Source organism: Elephas maximus, chromosome 22 (genome assembly GCF_024166365.1).
Source record: "Elephas maximus indicus isolate mEleMax1 chromosome 22, mEleMax1 primary haplotype, whole genome shotgun sequence".
Classification (NCBI taxonomy): domain Eukaryota; kingdom Metazoa; phylum Chordata; class Mammalia; order Proboscidea; family Elephantidae; genus Elephas; species Elephas maximus.
This window is the reverse complement of record NC_064840.1, coordinates 80,733,699-80,754,017: the sequence shown is the minus strand read 5'-3', so window position 1 is coordinate 80,754,017 and position 20,319 is coordinate 80,733,699. Positions and strand designations below refer to the sequence as shown.

The 20,319-nt window shown below is 39.6% G+C and overlaps 1 protein-coding gene across 21 annotated transcripts in view; it reads right to left on the bottom strand.

Annotated features, from left to right (window-relative positions):
• The window catches only part of SORBS2 (sorbin and SH3 domain containing 2), a 200,995-nt gene that overhangs the window by 8,343 nt on the left and 172,333 nt on the right, over positions 1–20,319 (bottom strand). For all 21 annotated transcript variants that reach the window (XM_049866910.1, XM_049866909.1, XM_049866918.1 and 18 more), the window contains 4 exons: positions 19,194–19,240; positions 16,618–16,732; positions 16,405–16,533; positions 13,307–13,510 (listed from right to left, as the gene is read on the bottom strand). In XM_049866910.1, the coding sequence (XP_049722867.1) occupies positions 13,307–13,510; positions 16,405–16,533; positions 16,618–16,732; positions 19,194–19,240 (495 nt within the window). The remainder of the gene's footprint in view (positions 1–13,306; positions 13,511–16,404; positions 16,534–16,617; positions 16,733–19,193; positions 19,241–20,319) is intronic.

Sequence of the window (20,319 nt, the reverse complement as noted above, 5' to 3'; positions counted from 1 at the left end):
GCTGTACTCTACTGTCACCTAGTGATGGGCAATGACAGCAACATGCTAACGTTTTTGCCTTTGGCTAGTTCTTACCAAGTTCCTCCAGCCGGAATTCATTTTAAAAAAGGGCATTTTAAATACCGCAGGGTCAGCAACGTGACATAGATACTCATCTGCTTTCTGACCATGTTCTTCCTTTCCTACGATTTAAATTCTTGCGAAAGGATCGCTCTTTAGCCACCAATATTTTCAGGCTGTGTTCATTTCTTAACTACCAGGTTCAGCATTTCTAAGACTTGAAACTTCTTAGCAGTTTTGTGATAAAAAAAATAGAAACAATATATGTTTGTGACCCTCAGTGAGGCTGACACGAACTGTGAACTTAAGAGAGATGTTTTTCAAGCTAATACATTACAGTCACTGTGCTGGAAATTTTGAGTGCGAATTCCATCAAGGTTTTATTTCCTTGATGAGTCTTAAGGGTACAATAAAAATTAGAAAATTGAATGAAACCTCATGCTGTTTTCATGGTATCCTGAGTATTCAGTGCTTTCTTTGGCAATGTAACAATTTTTTTTCTCTTATAGGTAGCTATTTTTTAATGTTGTCAAAAAGTTGATACAAATGTGACAGGTTTTAAGCACATGCTACCAGCCAGATCCATCACAAACCACCCTTCAGGAGGAAGCTGGTTTGAAATATCCTAAATTCCCTGGTGTCACTAAAATAAATACTTCCCTCTCTCAGGTGATGAGATAAGTCTGTCTGAAAGCCGTCCATCTGTGCTTCCGCAGAGTTATTTCTCAGGATTAGCTATATATACCATTAAATAATTTTTAGATAAATATTGACTGTGACTTTAAATATTTAACGAGGAAAAAATCTTTGAAAGAATTATAAGCAGTTCTGAAGTTCTTGTCAGTTTTTTCCCCCCAGAAAATGTTGGTTCTAGTACTTGCCAACTAGAATTAGACAGATTTCTCCTAAAAACAGTACTGTGTTTACATTTTATAGGCTTATTTTTCCTTCTTTAATTATGAAGATAAGACAATTTTGTAGAAATCTCAAGAAAATAGAGTATTTACATTTCACACACAAACATACAATATGACATACAAATACATAATGTAAAATCTGGCAAAGAAAAAAACTTAAGGTTACTTAAAGCATACAATCTCTGTGACCCACAGGAAATTAATGGATGGGCCATATCAATTTCGGGAAAAATTTTGTTTGTGTTTTAGCTCTGGAAGGCCCTCCGTGCTGTCTAAGAATCTTTACAGATTGTTCCTCTCTCTATGGTAACACAAATTTCTGCCTCAGGAACAAAACGAGGTCTTCTTATGCAAAGAAGGAGCCCTGGTGGCAGAATGTTTCAGTGCTTAGCTGCTAACCAAAAAGTCTGTGGTTCAAACCCAGCCAGCGGCTCCGCAGGAGAAAAGACCTGGTGATCTGTTCTCCTAAAGACGACAGCCTAGGAAACCCTATGGGGGCAGTTCTACTCTGCCATATAAGGTTGCTAGGAGTTGGAATTGACTTGATGGCACACAACAACAATATCATGCAAAGCAAAAAACATAAAATAATATACAGAAAAGTATCTACATTTTAAAAAGTGGAAAAGGAAAACTTCTTTGAAATTAAGACCTTAATAACTGAAAATGCAGTTGTTGTTAGGTGCTGTCAAGTCAGTTCTGACTCACAGCAGCCAACTGTATGTACAATAGAATGAAACACTGCCTGGACCTGTGCCATCCTCGCAGTAGTTGCTATGTTTGAGCCCATTGTTGCAGCCACTGTATCACTCCATCTCATTGAGGGTATTCGTCCTTTTCAATGACCCTGTATTTCACCAAACATGATGTCCCTCTCCAGGGACTGGTGCCTCCTGACAACATGTCCAAAGTATGTGAGACAAAGTCTTGCCATCCTCGCTTCTAAGGAGCACTCTGGCTGGGCTTCTTCCAAGACAGATTTATTTTTTCGGCAGTCTATGGTATCCATGGTATATTCAATATTCTCCGCCAGCACCATAATTCAAAGGCATCAATCCTTCTTTGGTCTTCCTTATTCGTTATGCAGCTTTTGCTTGCACATGAAGCAATTGAAAATACCATGGCTTCAGTCAGGCACACCTTAGTCCTCAAGGTGACTTCTTTGCTTTTTAACACTTTAAAGAGGCCTTTTGCAGCAGATTTGCCCAATGCAATATGTCATTTAATTTCTTCACAGCTGCTTCCATGGGTGTTGATTTTGGGTCCAAGTAAAATGAAATCCTTGACAACTTCAATATTTCCTCCGTATATCATGATGTTACTTATTGGTTTAATTGTGAGGCTTTTGGTTTTCTTTAAATTAAGGTGTAATCCATTCTGAAGGCTGCGGTCTTTGATCTTCATCAGTAAGTGCTTCAAGTCATCTTCACTTTCAGCAAGCAAGATTGTGTCATCTGCATATCACAATTGTTGATGAGTCTTCCTCCAATCTTGATGTCACATTCTTCTTCATATAGTCCAGCTCTTGGATTATTTGCTCAGCATACAGATTGAATAATTATGGTAAAAAGATACAACCTTGACGCACACCTTTTCTAATTTTACAGCACACAGTATTCCTTTGTTCTGTTCGAATGACTGCCTTTTGGTATATTCTCGTGAGCACAGTAAAGTGTTCTGAAATTCCCATTCTTTGCAATGTCTTATGTAATTTGTTATGATCCACACAGTAGAATGCCTTTGCATAATCAATAAAACACAGGTAAACATCTTTCTGGTATTCTCTGCTTTTAGCCAAGTTCCATCTGACATCAATAGTGATGTCCCTTGTTCCACGTCCTCTTCTGAATCCAGCTTGAATTTCTGGCAGTTCCCTGTTGCTATACTGCTCAACCATTTTTGAATTTTCTTCAGCAAAATTTTACTTGTGTGTGATATTAATGATACCGTTTGGTAATTTCTGCATTCTGTCTGATCACCTTTCATTGGAATGGGCACAAATATGGATCTCTTCCAGTTGGTTGGCCAGGTAGCTGTCTTCCAAATTTCTTGGCGTAGACGAGTGAGCGTTTCCAGCGCTGCATCCATTTGTTGGAACATCTCAGTTGATATCCCATCAATCCCCAGAGCCTTGTTTCCCACCAATACCTTCAGTGCAGGCTGGACTTCTTCCTTCAGTGCTGTTGGTTCTCGATCAGATGCCACCTCCTGAAATGGTTGAGCATTGACCACATCTTTTTGGTTCAGTGGCTCTATATATTCCTTCCATCTTCTTTTGATGCTGTGTCGTTCAATGTTTCGCCCATAGAATCTTCAATATTGCAACTCAAGGCTTGAATTTTTTCTTCAGTTCTTTCAGCTTGAGAAATGCCGAGTATGTTCTTCCCTTTTGCTTTTCTAACTCCAGGCTTTTGCACATTTCATTATATTACTTTGGCTTGTCTTCCTTTGAAATCTTCTGTTCAGTTCTTTTACTTCATCATTTCTTCCATTTGCTTTAGCTGTCCAATGCTCAGAAGCAAGTTTCAGAGTCCCTCTGACATCCATCTTGGCCTTTTCTTTTTTTTCCTGTCTTTTTAATGACCTTAAAAAATGCATGAACCATGTTTATGTCACAGACCATTTAAGGTTAAACGAGGCACCATTAAAACAGTAATGGTGAAAGGAATCCTGACTTGTGCAGAGATGGAAATTCCCAAAGTCTGGTTGCATTCCTCAGAACTGATTCTACCATTAAGAATCCGTTCATTTAAAAATACTGTAGATAGGGTAGAACTAAGTAGCTCCAGGGAAAGTAATCTGACCTTTAAGTAGAATCAAAGGTGCCCTGAGGCTGGAGTACCCAGGGTTCAGACCAGCAGTGTTAGGAGGGGTTGGTCGTCAAGTGATACAGCACATTTCACCAGAGCAACACAATATTTTGAAACAAGGATTGTGGATTAAAAAAAAAAAAAACTAAATAAACCAAATGACACAGAAGCAAACATTATTGGAAGCGTGTGAGTTATATGATTGGTAACAGTTTTGTTCTTTGCACTAAAGACAATGACTAGAAAGTGGCCATTTACAGAGAACATCTGCGCCGAAGCCAGAGACAGCAGAAAGCAGCACATGCCTTGCTCTTATTTGTATAGTGGAGAATTGGTCATGTCTTTTTGGATTCTGGAAACCTCACACACATGTAAAAAGGAAGCACATTAGCCAAAGACTGAGGATAGGACTTGTGTGTGGAGCTGACTTCAGGGCTCCTTATCAGCTGGTCATTTCATTGCTAGGGCACCTCCAGCCCTACTTTCCTGCAGATGCCCAGCAAAGGCAGCTCAACGGAAACACCACCCACAGAGAGGAGGGGGGCTAGGTTGTCTGCCACAAGGCGGGGGGGTTCCAACCCTACCCTGTGGGAACCGCCGAGCCCTCGGACAGGTGAGCAGCAGGACCTCCTGGACGTTACCGGGCTACGCGGAGGCTTGCCCAGGACAAATAGCTCTCTTTTTACATCATCCTGGAAAAGCCACAAGAAGTGAGTTAGTTATCATCTCTATGATAGAGCCTCCAGGGGAGTTTTCCTGCTTTGTATTTTCTGTGCACACGCAGCATGCGAAACCCCTGAATAAGAGCGGAGCGGGAAGGGGAACAGCCTGCAGGCAGCACCCCTGGCTGCTTTGTACAGCTTCACACCACAGGCATCAGGCTGCTGTTTTACTGCGAGACTCAGGCATAGCAGAGAAAGGTTTAAAAAGGGAAGCTGGCTTAGAGAAGACATTTGAATGCAATGTAGATGTCTAAAAACACATACCAGAGATTCTACCTCTTTACTAGAAAGCTTAGGAATTGAGTTCAAGACACCCTCATACCTGGACCTGTTTCCTTTGTGCTTATTTGAATACATGCAAGGTAAGATGGAGAAAAATTTGATTTAAATATCCATCAAATTTTATAGAAAGTGTCAAACATTTGTTGGAGGCCAACTTTTCTAACAAAACGCATAAGAAGAGAATACAGCTTTTCTGGGGAAAATGGTGAAATATAACTAAGTACTGAATAATGCCATTTATGATTATTTTGGTATTCTTTCAAAGTGAGATTTTAATATGACAGTGAATGGACTAAGTTTTATTTTTTTGGTGCGTGTGGCACGTGCACACAAGTGCACACGCTGTTTTCCTCGCTATAGTGGACAAGATCTATCAATGTATTGGCTGGGATTTGATTAAGAAAACTTTAGCATTTCGAAAGACTTCTAAATAAAAGTGTGAGGTTTTTCTTAACTTTCATTTTGGAAAGTTTTCATAGTCATTAGCAATGACTGACCTCAGGCCCCAAGCAGGGAATGAGATGCATTAGACATGTTGGCTTAAGCCTTGTGGCAGAGTCGATTCTGACACACAACGACCTTATAAGACAGAGTATAACTGCTTGAGAAATATGTTATTATAATGATTTCATGGATACTATGCTATGCCTATTCAAACATTAAAATGTGTATTTTTTTCTTTGCTTTCAGTGCTAGGTAACTATCTTTCTTTGTAATGAACATACCTGAAATGGAAGAAATAGGAAGTTTCTTAAAGGATTCAAATCAGCACAGTCTGTCATTGTGTCAGATGCAGGGTTAAACTATCAAAATGGCCTAGAAGTTGGAGTTTATTCAATTTGTATTTATATTTGCAAATATGAATAACTTCAGGCAACTTATTTCTATAAATAGAAAAATAAGTGTATTAAATTTGAAAAAAATCAGTGGAGGATTAAAAATTGACATTTCTCCCCAAATATGAGATAAAATTCAGAAAAAAACCTTCATTTTTCTATAGTTATTTGATGTAGTTAATAAAGCATTCTTTTAAAATATAATTATTTTGAATGCCTTCTTTCTCTCATATTCTGCAAATAAGTAAAATTTAAAGAAAGTATAAGATGAGCTTGGTTCTCCCAGGAGAACAGGAGAATAAACCCATTTAAATCCTGGTTTTGTCCTTGATACTACAATGGTGAGTCCTCTATCTCTCTAAGTTAAAGAACTCAGTGTCTAAAGTTATTTTCCCACTTACTGATTCAGCTTAATGGGGGAAGAACAAATAGGAAAAAGTGAGGAATAAACACCTTAACTCTAAAGTAAAATCATAAAAAAAAAGTAAAATCATAGAAGGAAGGAAATGAAAGGCAAATTATTAGCTTTAGACGTTATATATAAAGTACCATTATTTTTTAAATTTCCTCATTATTTTCTCCCAGCTATGATAAAAACTCAAAGGACAAAGAGCAATTAGTCTTTAAGGCATTCCATTTTTTCCGAAATTACTTTCATACTTAAGACGAATTCACATAGGTGGCTATTTTGGTGGCTGGCTTCTTCGATGGGGAGTTTGAAGATTGCCGAGTGACCTTTCTCAGGCAATGGTGCTTCCTACTACAGAGCTAGGACTCCACCAAAAAAACAAACAACAACAACAAAAAACAAAGCCTTACGTTTTTACTCCTCGGCAGAGACTCTCATCCAACTTCAAAAGACTGAATATGAGGATGAGTTACTATTTGAAGTCAATCACCTTTTGTCCAGAGGAAAAGGTTTCATGATCATTACAAGCACAGAAGCAAAACTTTCTGGAATGGACTGATTTCATGCTGTGATTGTCATTAAATCTCTTTTATCAATTTTCTTAAAAATCTTTTAATAGTATACCTAAACCATTTGCATGGAGTCAATTCTGACTGATGGTGACCCCACATGCTGCAGAGTAAATTGCTCCATAGGGTTTTCAAGGCTGTGACTTTTCAGAAGCAGATTGCCAGGCCTTTCTTCTGAGGTACCCCTGGGTGGGTTTGAACCACCAACCTTTTGCTTAGTAGTGGGGTGTGTAACTATTTGCACCACCCAGAGACTCCTTAATGGTACACTTCAGAGAAGCTCAATGCCAGCAAAGCTGCCAGCCTGCAAGTCTCAGAGATGGGAGCTTTGTCAGCTGCTATAAAACTAGAGTAGTTTCTGCATCCTTATTAATTCACTTCAGTTGTGTGGAAGAAGAAGGCTTATGACAGTCGCTGCCTCAGGCTCTGCTGGACCTGCTGAGAGTGGAAATGCTGAGAGGCAAAGAGCCCGCTAGGAAGTGGCGGAGTGTGACGGGCACAAAACGGATGCCTTTGAATGGGATGGTTCTCACGTCGACTTTCAACTTAAAAAAAATCTAACTAGTACTCTTTATTCTGACAAAAGTTTTAGTTTGTTTTGCTCCTCAACCAAGGTATAGCTGGTATGTGAATAAATCTTTTTAAATTTTAGGGTAGAGGCCATGCTAATGGTGTTAAAATTTAGCAGTAAGTATGTACATAGCTTTTTAGGTCTTGTGAGATGGCACAAATGTGAAAATGCACATCTGTTTAATTCAGTGCATCTAAAGACATGCAAACAAACCACACTCAAGATGCAGTTACCTTTGATTTTGGTGAACTTATCTCCTGTTGGTGAGAGTACTTAGGGAGGAGAGGAGGTGGGTGGGGCTGGGTAAGCTGAGAAAGTGTAGAGACCAGATCAGAGACAGAGGCTGAGGGGGAGTGACAGGAAGGGGAGGCAAGCAGACATCTGGGAAAAGGTGTAGTCGTTCCATCTCCCGAGGAAAATGAAGGTGGCTTAAACATTGAGGGAAGACAGGGTGTGATTATCTTGTGGCAGGCAAGGCTCCTGGTCTTAGGTAACATCCCCCAAACTTAAATGCTTTTAAAGTTGCCCAATACCCTGAGAACTGATGTTTATAACAAAAGCAGTAAATTTTTCTTTTGAATTTGATTCAAAATTCCCAACGGATCAGTTTAATTTTTATGATGTAGTGGCTTTTTTTTTTTTTTTTTAGTGGCTAGAGATAAGAGCACCCACATTCTACACTTTTATAATTGATTTATATGATGGCTCCTTCTAAATGGGAAGGAAAAATAAGGGTCTATAACCCAGCAATGACTATTTGGGACTTACTTGTAAAGCAGGTCATGATTTGTAAATGGTCAGCTTGCTACAGAAGTAGAGAAGTTAGGGCTCCTTTGTGTGTGGTGTGAACCAGTCTTGTAGTAAGATTTTTCTCCTTCCTTTCTTTCTCCCTCCCTCCCTCCCACCCTTTCTGTCTTCCTTGTTCTCTCTCTCCCTCTCCCTCCCTCCTTCTCTCTCTCTTTATTTCTTTTTTCAAGCCACCATTACAGCAAAGGTATGGTGCATAATTTTCTCATCCTGGAACTGGACTCATCTTTCTGTGCATCAGTTTCCTCATCTCTAAAGTGGGGATGAAAATATAACCCCCTGATTGGGGTATGAAGGTTAAAGACATGGGATTCTCAGAACAGCATCTGTCAGTAAGAGCTCAAATACTAGCTATCATTATCAATGTTGGAAAATTAGAAAGGCTGTATAAATGATGCTGACTTTTTGTACTAACTTATTAAAAAAAAAACTTATAGCCATAAGGAAATAATGGGATAATGGGATTAGATCATATATTTATGTCATCTTACTAAAATATAGTTTGTTTTTGTACAATCTTTCTTCTACCCCTGACTTATACCGTGTCTGTGGGTCTCATAAGGAAACCTTCTAAGGCAATGTCAAAATGGATGTTTATCAATATGATTAACTGCACTAGCTCGTCGTAGCAAGACTAGTTAGTTCTTCAGTAATTAGGCGGAATTAAAATACCTCATTACTGGTGTTGGCTGTGTTGCAGTCTTCCTTAGAGATCCTAGGATCTGTGGGGGTTGCTACTGGGTATTTTAACCAGTCAGGTTTTCTCTCCTCTTCCTCTTCTTCAATGTGCAGAGTTGATGTCACCTCTGTGTCATCATGGCCCCACCACAGAGAACCTGGTTCTTGAGATCCTGGCAGCCTCCTTTGGAGACCTGATAGAACCCGCTCACAGACTTCTTCATCTTCCTCTCCAATCACAGGGAGGGTTTGGGACAAGGAACCTACACTAGTGCATGCAGGTGCTACAAACTTATCACCTAGGACTTCAGCTGCTTTTTCAGGATCTGAAAAGCCCCTCCTAATTTTTTTCAAGTCTGCAAACATTTTTTGAGTTGTCTTTATGTGATCCTGAAGTGGAGTCGCCTCATAAGGCTGGGCTGAAGCTGATGTCACAGGTACAGATGCTGGCAGCAATGAGAGGTGAGCAGAAGGTTTGTCCTTAATTTCAAGGGTGATCTCCTCTAGGATACTTGGTTTGGCTTTGTCAGCTGGTAAGGCTAAAGCACAGAGCTTCTCTAATTCATCCAGGAAGCTGTCCAGGAAAGGAGATGGTGTTGGGGCCAAAGGGTTTGCTGGTGGACACCCAGCCGTCAGTGGCAGCCACTGGACTGGAGAGATTGCCCGGAGAGCTCCTTTACCTGGGCCAGGTGAAGCTTTGTGCATGGGGGCAGGGCATGGTTCACTTGAAGTCAACTTAGAAATAAGCAAGGGTGATGAAATAAGAGTAAATAAACCAAGAAAGCAACAGTAATGCATCAAAACATACATAGAGACAGAGAGAAATGCAGATAAGGAGTGGTAATGAATATGAAAAATATTTTATGTTACATCTTCTAGATTTGAAGATACTTTGCTGAATTCAAATATGTAAAATCATTAGCACGTCAGTTAGAAAAGTTGTTTGTAGAGTGAAACTCTACTAGTTTTTGGATGGGGTCCAAATGTGAAATGACAAGCTGAATCACAGACATTATAAGGACAATGAAGCCACGAGAGGTCTAATTTAATAGTCTGCCTCTTTTAGACTAGGCTTCTACACACTGATTTAGTATAGTACAGATGACCTAGATTATGTCCACCTAACATTAGAAAGTGCTCACCTAACATTAGAAAGTCTACAGGTAAGCTTTTTATTCCCTGGATTTGGTTAGTGTTCTTCCTGCAGTGGTGCCAATTCTTTTGAAAGTTCATCATTTTAAAGCTTACGTTACATTTTAAACAAGTTAAAAAATTTTACAGTAACACATTTCTAAATGTAGAAGTTCTGAAAAATATTTTTTCAAGAACAGAAACCCACGATAAGAAGGGAACTGAACTTACATAGCTACTACTTCAAAGTCAAAAAAAGTCAAAGTCAGTGTTTACATAGGAAGGAAGCATGTGACGTTAATGGGCACAGCTTCTGCTAGGGCTCCTGTTCTCTCTCAAAAGCTCGACATTTGATGTAAACCTGCTGAGATACAATTTATGAAGCATAATCACCTGGAGCAAAAATATACTTCTGTACATGATATTATCCATGTATTAACATGATTGATCTATTAATCAAAACAGTAAATTTAAATTTTTATGTAAATGCATTAAAAGTGGTTCTAGAACCTCTGCCAAGTAACTTTCTAATATCTCTCTCTCATCTAGAAAGAATATTATATGTTTTACACATAAAAGCCTTGAAAGAGGTTGGTGAATGACTTTCTGCTTTAGCTCTTCCCAGGTAGGTAATTTTGGTTTGGAAAGAAAGGAATCTTCAAGACAGATTTTGGGGAAGCACTTTCTAGGTGATGGTTTGGGATGACATCTCACACAGGCAGTACGCGCTGGGTTCTAGGACCACGTGTGCGTCACTGCACAGCGCATTACTGCATTCCTCGCGGGGCTTTTGACTTGTTTCCTATAACAGGAATGAGGCAGCTCGTTGAATTTATTTAGCTGTCTTTTTCTTTTTAAAGGAAATATCTCATCATGGGGTAGGATAAAATGGCACAGAGTGTCACAACACTCACTGGAGCATCTGAATACAAGACTAAGGACTAAAGGCTGCTTAGCACCTGATATAAAGTAGACTGTACATGTGGGCAGATACCTACCACTGTCAAGTCCTGTAGATGCTGAATTCGTAACAAGATAGAAAAGACCTGTCTCATTTGGTAGTCTACAGAATGTTTCTTATTGGCTAGAGATCTATGTTTTACAACACAAGAGTTTCTGTTTAATAATCTGTGAACGTTTGAAATACGCTATTGTTCAAGATTACTGTTTGTTAACTTTCCATTGCTGTCATGGACAGGGATATTAAGTGGTTGAGGAAGAAAGATACTTAAACTCCACTGTTGTCATGACGACCACTGTAACTATTACCACCTGCTGCTACCACGCTAGGGCCCGCCCTTACCACCATCTTCACCAACGTATGTGTGAACAGGCCAAGTGCTTAGCTTTACAGTGAACTTGCTCTTATGGAAAGTCCAATGAAGTATTCTGTAATTCCTATATCACAAAAATGTGCATATAACACAAAAATCATAAGATTACTCTGTCTTCTAAAAGCATTAGAATTGGATTTGACTGGACTATAAAAGTAGAACTATCAGAGATAATATCAACTTACATCTGAGTTTCCACTAACATGGAGATAGTACATCAAGAAGCATGATTTTAGTAAGACAAAGCGTGACTCACAAATCTCTTAATGAGTTCCTTCCTCTGTGTGCAAATACCAGTTGAAAAACAGGATATATAGCAGTTGGTATATTTTAGATCTCATCCTTTAGAAGTACATATCAAACTAAAACGATTCAGTTTATTACTATCGGAAAGTTTCTTCATTAAGCCAGTGACATTTTAGCATGGATTACTAGTTGGCATAAAACTATTATTTTTTTTTTCAAATTATGAACATCAGCTTTTTAACATACTTTCTCCCAGCATTGATAATAAAACTAATTGATGCGTTTCTCTGTTTATAAAATTCAGTCTGGTATTATAAGAAAAAATGTAGAAATCTGAATACATATTTAAATGATTCTCAAGTGTTTTAAAAATTATAAAATATCCTATTGCCCTTGTTTATTAGGACATTATAGAAGAATTTCTTAAATGCTAAATAACCTATGTAAAAAAAATGTAGAGACATGCTTATTTTTTCTTAGGAAATTTTATTGGAAGGCACTAGCCCCTTTGAAATGTATCTGGTAGTTCTTTAAGATACTGAATGGTAGATAAGACACACGTATTTACTACTAGTGGATGAAGGTCCTTGTTTTTCTCTTTATCAGTAGCAACTGCTGAAGGAGGGATGTTGTTCTCTAAGCTAAGCTTTGGTAGTGAAGTGTATATACACTAAAGGAGATTCTGGAAAACTTTATAATCAATCAAACAAACTCGGACAGTACCAAATTGTTCCCCTATTCAGCGCTGTAGGACTGAGAAAAATTATTCTGAAACTGAAATCCAGTCTTCAAAAAGGATTACAATAAAGTTAATGCCTGGTGTGGGCCCTTTAAAGGAAAATTCTCTTAGGATAGTGGATTCTTAGACCACTTACTCAAGTAAAAATCTTCTCCTAATACTAATTTTCAAAGAGCAGCTTAGATCTCTTGGGATACTATCTTGAGCTGTTGGCACGTGAAGTGAATTTGTATTTTAATAATGTGTGATATGCTGATTTAATTTTGCTTACTCTAGATGACTCATTTTTCCATGTCCCAGCCTCGATCTCAATTAAAGTAATAAATTATGCAACTTAATAAATTTTTTAAAATGTTGGGAAGTACTTACAATATTTTGAAAGTAATGTTTTTGCAAATTAAAATTTTATACTTTAAGTCAATGAAAAGGAGAAAGAAAACCCTAAATACCATGCATAAAGAGAACAGAATATATTCTAATTCAACAGAAAATTAAGAAAGAATTCACATTGTGAGTAAAGTAGAAAAGCTGTTTCTAATTAACCAATTCAAGACGCAAAGTTCCTTTCAAAGTACATATTGAAACGATAATTATCTTTAGCCACTAGGTCAAGTGAGACAATAGAACTGTCATATTATTGTCCTAAAACTAACAAACTTGAGGACTTCTAATAACCCATGACATTTTCATTCAAGTTAACAGACAAACTGACTTACAGGCTCTAATTAAAAACTTTGCTTGAGCTCTCTTTCTATGTAAGAAACACCAAGACTTTCATAGAATTTTATCAATCTCATAACAAGCATTTTTGAGATAAACCATTTTGGGAAAAAAATATATCTTCAGAAAAAAATCAAGCTTCGGAAAAAAAATCAAGTTTCAGAAAAGCATATATGCATACAGAAATACAGATATATATCATGTGAGTGTTTATGTTACTAATGGTTTCTGCTTTTCAATATTTTATCTAAAAGTGGAATGGTCAAAATCAAGCATTAAACCTTTATACCAGTGCCTATTGAAGAAAAATAAAATTGCATTTACTTGACATGGCACTCACACACTTAGAAACACACACAAATCCTTTTCTTTGCCATAGATAAGAAGTTCTAGTCTGCTGTTCTAAAACTGATCACATACTGGCTATCTTACAAGATCTCAGGTTTTGTACGAATATGCTAGACCATCTCCTTACCTTGTTGGAACTTAGGCTGTGGATTCTCTCACTAGAGTAGCTGTGGGGTAGTGGAGGGTCAGGATAGTCCTCAGCACCTTTTGTCACGTTCTTCCTGACGACCTCCACGTAGGAAACGGGAAAGATGCCTTGTCTGTCACTTCCTGGAACTCTACCTTCATACCAGTTCTGATCAACTCTTTTAAGAAGAATAACTCTGTCTCCCTGAAATGGATGTTAGAAAATGTATTACAAACAGAGAAGTGATAACCTGCAAAATAGAATTGCCAATGGTTTCTAATACACGGTATTTTTTTTTTTTTTTCCATTTGGGAAAGGTCTTAGAACTCCAGCTTTTGTTTAGTCAAGCGAATGCAAGTAAGGTCTCTGAACTTACTCTCAAATGACAGACTACCAACACGTACACAATTTAATCGTCCATTCACAAACCAGAGGCTTCCTTCAGGATGTCTGGCGAATTGTGGATGCGTTTAAACATGTTCATACTGCTACTGTGTGAACTGACTTGTGTAAATTGTTTAGAAATTAGAATAGCTTAACCGGAAATGTATGAATGACATAATCCTATCACTAACAGATTCAAGGAAATGACCTTTTGCAGGAAGAGCATCAGAAAAGCGAACCATAGCTCACTACAAGGGACTGACTGCAATGGGCCGCAGGAACCACTACAAGGGATGAGGCCAGACAGCACCTGGTTTTACTTCATTAATTCTACCTGTGCTAAGGAGTGCCAAAGACTGCAACAAGGGGGTGGGGGACAAAGATGGCACTTGCAATAATCCATAGTTGTGACCAGGGTGGGCATCCAGCAGGCCTGTACCAGGACAGTGTAACCCCAGCAACCATTCTGATTGCTTGGTGGTCATACCATAACCCAGTGCCGTCGAGTCGATTCCGACTCATAGCAACCCTATATGACAGGGTAGAACTGCCATACGGGCCGTTAAATATCTGAGTAGCACTCCTGAGTTTTGCAGTAACAGGACTATTACTGTTACCTGCAGTCATCAGGCCAGTGCCATATAACCCAGCTCATGTTTTAACTCAAAAACACATGTGGCCCAGAAATTTTAGGCAAGATGGGGTCAAACAGCAAAAGGATGATGGAGGTGCCGCACAATCAGTAACTTTATCACGTTAGAGGGGCTTTCTTCAGGTCACGTTCCAACAGAAAGCTCTGTTTTTGCCAAAACGCTGGTTTATTTAGCCTGTCCCTACCACTGAGCAGAGAATACTGAAGAAAAGTGAATCTCCCTAAATCTGAAAATTGCATGGATTTTCTCTACGGTACACCAAGACTGGGTTGTTGCTGGAGAGACAGTATGCGTTAGCTGAAGCCTCTACTTCAGTAGGAACCGTGAGGTGATGTATGTCACGCGATGCTGCGTGGCTGTCTGAGGGCAGTGGGGCTTCCTGCAGGCAGAAGTGAGTCAGTGGACGACCGAGAACTAGGGCTGAGAGAACGAGAGGAGCTCCTGCCAGGACCAGAACGGTGGCTTTTCCCACCTCGCCTGGCTAAAGATTTCACCAGTTATTAAGTAGGTGTCAGAGGTTCCTGGACCCTTGAATATTACTGTCTGTGTGTGTCGTGTGCAGACACGCTGTCACCTCAAACATGAACATTCTAGAAAACAATAAAACAGGTCATTTAATCATTCTCAACTGTGCAAATCAGCAAGCTAAAAGAGCCCTTTTTGTTACCGTTAAGACGAGAGACAGAATCAGATAGGTTGCTGCTGGAATTTGGGTCACTCAAGATGCTGGTGCCCAGAGAAGGCCAACTACGGAAACAGCACTCTGCTGAGGGCTCATCAAAAAGGCTCCTCAGAGAGAGAACATCTTCTTTACTTTTAGGACCATGCCTTGATTCCAAGGTAAGAGTAAGCATTGAAACATGTCATTAAAAAAAAAGAAAAAAGGAATAGTAGGGCAACAGAAGAGCAATATTTTGAAGTGTCTTAAAGTGCTTTTCCCTTTGCTGCTTCCACGTACACACTAGTCACCGTGGAGTCGACGCCTACTTGTCTGCGACAGAGTAGAACTGTGCTCCACAGTGTTTTCAATGGCTGATTTTTTGGAAGTAGACTGCCAGGCCTTTCTTCCAAGGTGCCTCTGGGTGGACGTGAATCTCCAGCCTTTTGCTTAGCAGTGGAGGTGTTAGCCATTTGCACCACCACTCCTCCACGTATGGAAGTCCTTGGTATTTTGCCCGAGGCATCCCTTGGTTGTTATTGTTGTTAGGTTCTATCGGGTCAGTTACAACACTACGTACAACGGAATGAAACATTGTCTGTTCCTGAGCTGTCCTCACAATTATTGCTATGTTTGAGCCCATCGTTGCAGCCACTGTGTCAATCCATCTTGTCGAGGGTCTTCCTCTTTTTTGCTGACCCTCTATTTTACCAATCAGGGACTGGCCCTCCTGACAACATGTCCAAAGTACATGAGACGAAGTCTTGCCATCCTCGTTTCTAAGGAGCATTGTAGCTGTACTTCTTCTAAGACAGATTTATGGCAGTTCAGTTCACGGTATATTCAATATTCAGTATTCTTCGTCAACATCATAATTCAAAAGCATCAATTCTTCTTCAGTCTTCCTCATTCATTGTCCAGCTTTCACATGCATACGAGGCAATTGAAAATACCATGGCTTGGGTCAGGTGCACCTTAGTCCTCAAAGTGACATCTTTGCTTTTTATCACTTTAAAGTGATCTTTTGCAGCAACTTTGCCCAATGCAATGGGTCGTTTGATTTCTTGTCTGCTGCTTCTGTGGGCATCATTTTGTGGACTCCAGTAAAATGAAATCATTTAACAATTTTGATATCCCTTGGAGAGGATAAAGACTGTTAGAGCCAGGGTCCTGCTTCCCAGGCTAAGCCACAGGGGGGAATTCGAAGAAGCTTTGTGTCCACCACAGAGAACTTCATCTGGAAAGACACAGGGTGGAAGGTAATAACAGTACCTCAGCTCAACTTATGGAGTCCTTTGTAGGAAATGGGGAAAATGCAATAATGTCTAAATAAGGAAATAACATTTCTGTTTCGAGCATATACAGCCTTTCAAATGCACCAGTGAAGTAAACAGCCCTGTTACCTTTCTCAGAGATAGCTCCACATTTGTGTCTGCATTGAAATTATATTTGGCTATAGCTTCTCCAATTTCTCCAGGCTGGGCTGGCGGAGGTGGTCTTGCAGGCTGTGCTTTCTCAGGAGGCATGAGTTTCTATGAAAGAAAGCAGTTATTTATTCTTGAAATCTGTGATGACTTTTGAAACAACTATCCAAGATGGAAGAGGAAAGGACTTACCTCTACGTACGAGATAGGAAAAATGCCAACTCTCCCGTGGTGCTCTCCCTCGTACCAATTCTGGTCAATTTTCCTGAGGATGTAGACAGTATCTCCTTTCTTAAATGACAATTCCCTGCAAGAGACACATTTAAATGGTCATTTTCTTGATGCATATCAATTATTCTTATGAGCTACACCTGAACTTGAACTACATTTTATTTGAAAATACACGTCCTGTATTAAAAAAGTCTTCAGCCCATGTTTGTGAGGATTTTTCTCACAAATTCTTAGAATTCACTTGTGACAATGTAACTTAATATGTTATTTAAAAAAGAATGAGTATGAACATTACGTCTGTTATAAATCACAGACTGATGAACGTGAAATGCAAAGGAGGGGAAAGACTACTGCTGCCTAACTGTGGGTTTACAGAAGGGGAGTTCCGAAGCTCGGCAAAGTGATGGTTAGTTCTGCACTGTTTTTTATTTTTTTTTCGTTTTGAATAATGCCATTTTGGAAATGGCATTTTCGCTTTTTTGTATTTAAAAATTGAGACAGTATATGCAATGAGTTGTACTTTTTAAATGAAATTTTCTTGAGTTAGGTAAAGAAAATAGCTTTTAAAGCAGATAGTTATTTAATGACAAACGTATCTGTCTCTTGCTCACAAGCTGTTAGGTGCACTCACATCTAACAAGCTGTTAATTGAAATGGCTGGTCCCATAACTTGCAGCCCTTTAAAGCTGCCTAAAATGTCCGTAATTCTGATTTTTGTGTCAAATATTTGAAGGTGATGAACAACTGCTACTTACGTCTCCTGAGAACAGAGCAGGAGGAACGTGATTAAGCTGTTTTTAAGAGAAGTTTATTTATGGTCTGAGGGAACATTTTTTCCTACTAGAGTGATGGGCTGGCTTCCATGGGCGGTTGTTTGATCTCCTTCTCTCAATCATACAGCTAGATTTCTGACGGTTTAGAAAGACCTAGAAGTGAACTCTGTGAAAGTTGGGGAGTGGTGGAGACCACCTTTCCGAAAGGCTGTGCCTTCTCCTCTCCCCTGGCAGGTGCGGGAGGCGGGCTTCCCTGAATGTTTGCTAACTGGGGGCACCCACCATTAGGGCACAGCTCACGGAGGAAGGCAAGGGGCTTAGCACGCGGAGCAAACAAAATCCAGTGATGCGATCAACACTCCAAACACCTTTCGTCTGCGTCGCATTGTCTTTCTCTTCAAAGCTCGTTTTTTATTAAGGAGTCTCAAAAACCTTGTAAGCCCTCAGTGAATATCCTCTTCCTATTTTATATACCTTTCATTTCTCAGGGTTTTATGCATTTAAATATGCTTTTGATTCATTGTCCTGCATGGGACAAATGTCAGCATGTCCAAACAATAACGGTTAAAACCCCGAGAAGAACTCACAGAGGGTAGCAGAAACAAAGCAGACGTTGCTTATCTAATCAAATAGAAGATGTAAGCTTTTCTTCAGAGCTTCTTTCTTTACACTGGACTTAAGCTATGCCTCATATCTTAATTTCTAAATAACATTTTTTACTTATTTCATTTCCTATTTCAGCAGCATTACCAGATTCTACTGAGCAAGTTTTTTTCTTACCTGCTTTCTTCCAGAGATAGTTTCTGGAAATATTCATATAAATTTTTATCCATGAAATGTTTTGTTATGATATATATTTAAAAAAAACAAAGTAATTTAATGCCAATTTGCAATGAAGTCAATGTTGGGAGTTCTAATGGAGACCAGGTTCTTAAAGAAGGCCTGCGCCCATGGACTTCTCCAGATCTGGAAGGCTCTCCTCCCTTTGACGCCTGCTTACCTGTTTACTACTAACTGTCCTCAACCAAGTGCCCATATGGTGTATAAGTTCTTAAAGAAAAAAGGTAAAAGGAATATTGCGACACCAAAAAAAAAAAAAAAAAAAAACCCAAACCCGATGCCGTTGAGTCAAGTCGATTCTGATTCATAGCGACCCTATAAGACAGAGTAGAACTGCCCCATAGGGTTTCCAAGGAGTGGCTAGTGGATTTGAACTGCTGACCTTTTGGTTAGCAGCCTGAGCTCTCAACCATCGCACCACCAGGACCCCCAGGAATATTAAAACACCAACATCAAAAGGCCGCAGGATAGAACTTTGCTCAGAATCTCTCAGCTTTGAGCGTTGAGACATGGAGGTTTTACTACAAGAATCTTTGTTAGCAGAGTTCTAGTGATCAACCCCACAAACTATACTTGATATAGTCAGATAAATAATTGTTGTCAAATTCCCCATTAGTGACAATTGCTCTCTGACACTTTATTTTTACTCCACTGTTGAGATAAAAACTCTAGTCTTTTGACCTCATTGTTCTCTCACATGTTTAACGATAATTAAAATGCAATGTGTCACAAGTAAACTCAAAATGAAAACAAAATTAGCCTCGTTCCAATGAATTCTGCAGAAACTGTTCAGTTAGAGTGGATTGCTGAATTCGGAATTAGGACTCATTTGTAACAGATCACACTGCAATATTTCTCTCAGGAAATCTTACTGAAGTATTGAAAGGCAATTTAAATCAGGTGATGGAAACTTCTCTTACTTACTTAGACGTCTGAGCCTTAAAATCGTAAACAGCTTTTGCAGGCAGTTTCTAAAAAGGAAGGTAAACAATTAGCACCGAACTTAAAATTTGAATCTCCTACAAAAAAGCAGTTTCATATAAATTAAAGATAATTAAAACCTCAAGGAATGATTAAACTTACATAATGTAAATCCTATGTGCAATTTACAAATAAGTCAATTGGTTCTGCATTTAGATATTTAAGCTATTACAGGGACAGAAATAAAACCTCTGAGATGACCGGCTCGCCGTAACCACTGACGATCACATTTCATTTAGGAACTAAGGGAGATGGATACCCTACTGGGGAACAAAATGCCTGGAGAGGACTCTCTCCTAGGAGGGATTCTGGCACTAACCCAGGCTTTTCCTGGGACACTTGTAGGAGCAATTGCTCTCTGCTCTATGTATTGGCACAACTCCTTCTGAATCATGGTAAGTAGACGGGACAAAGCCATGACTATCACCCCTTTTACTAAAAGCATATTGAAATATTAGCAAACAAACATTATCACTGGGAGGTGTAGGCATGGCCATCTTGTGTTGCCTGGGGGGCTCAGGAATCCTTCAGCACCCGTCAACCCGCTGCTCATCTTTTAGTCACAATGTGATGGGACACGTGTCCAGCCTCAAACACCGGGGCCCACAGACTGCCTGCACTCTGTGGCAACTACATCACTCCCCTTCAGCATAGCCCCCTTCCCCCACTGTCTTTCCCAGTGATTCTGGCAAACCTTAGGAAACTTGGACCAAGCTGAAACTCATTCCTGTCTTCTTAGGGGTCTACAGGGACTGGGCCACATCAGACCCCTGTGAAGGTCCCGGTGGTGTGTCTGCCAGCCCATGACCAGCTTTCAGTTTCCCTCACACCCTCATGGTTCCAAGACGGGACACACCAGAACTCTGGTCCTGACTCAGGGCCAAGGACTGAGAGCCAATTGGTAGGTGATTCCCAAGGGTGGTACCATCGAGAACGGGGTGGGTTAGCAGATCTCTGGAGGCTCTCCTTTGACAACAGTGGGCCAGAAAATATTATTACATGCAATTTGTATTGATTTGCAACACTGCTGACCCAGAGCTCTCCTCAAGACCACTGGGCCAGAATTTGT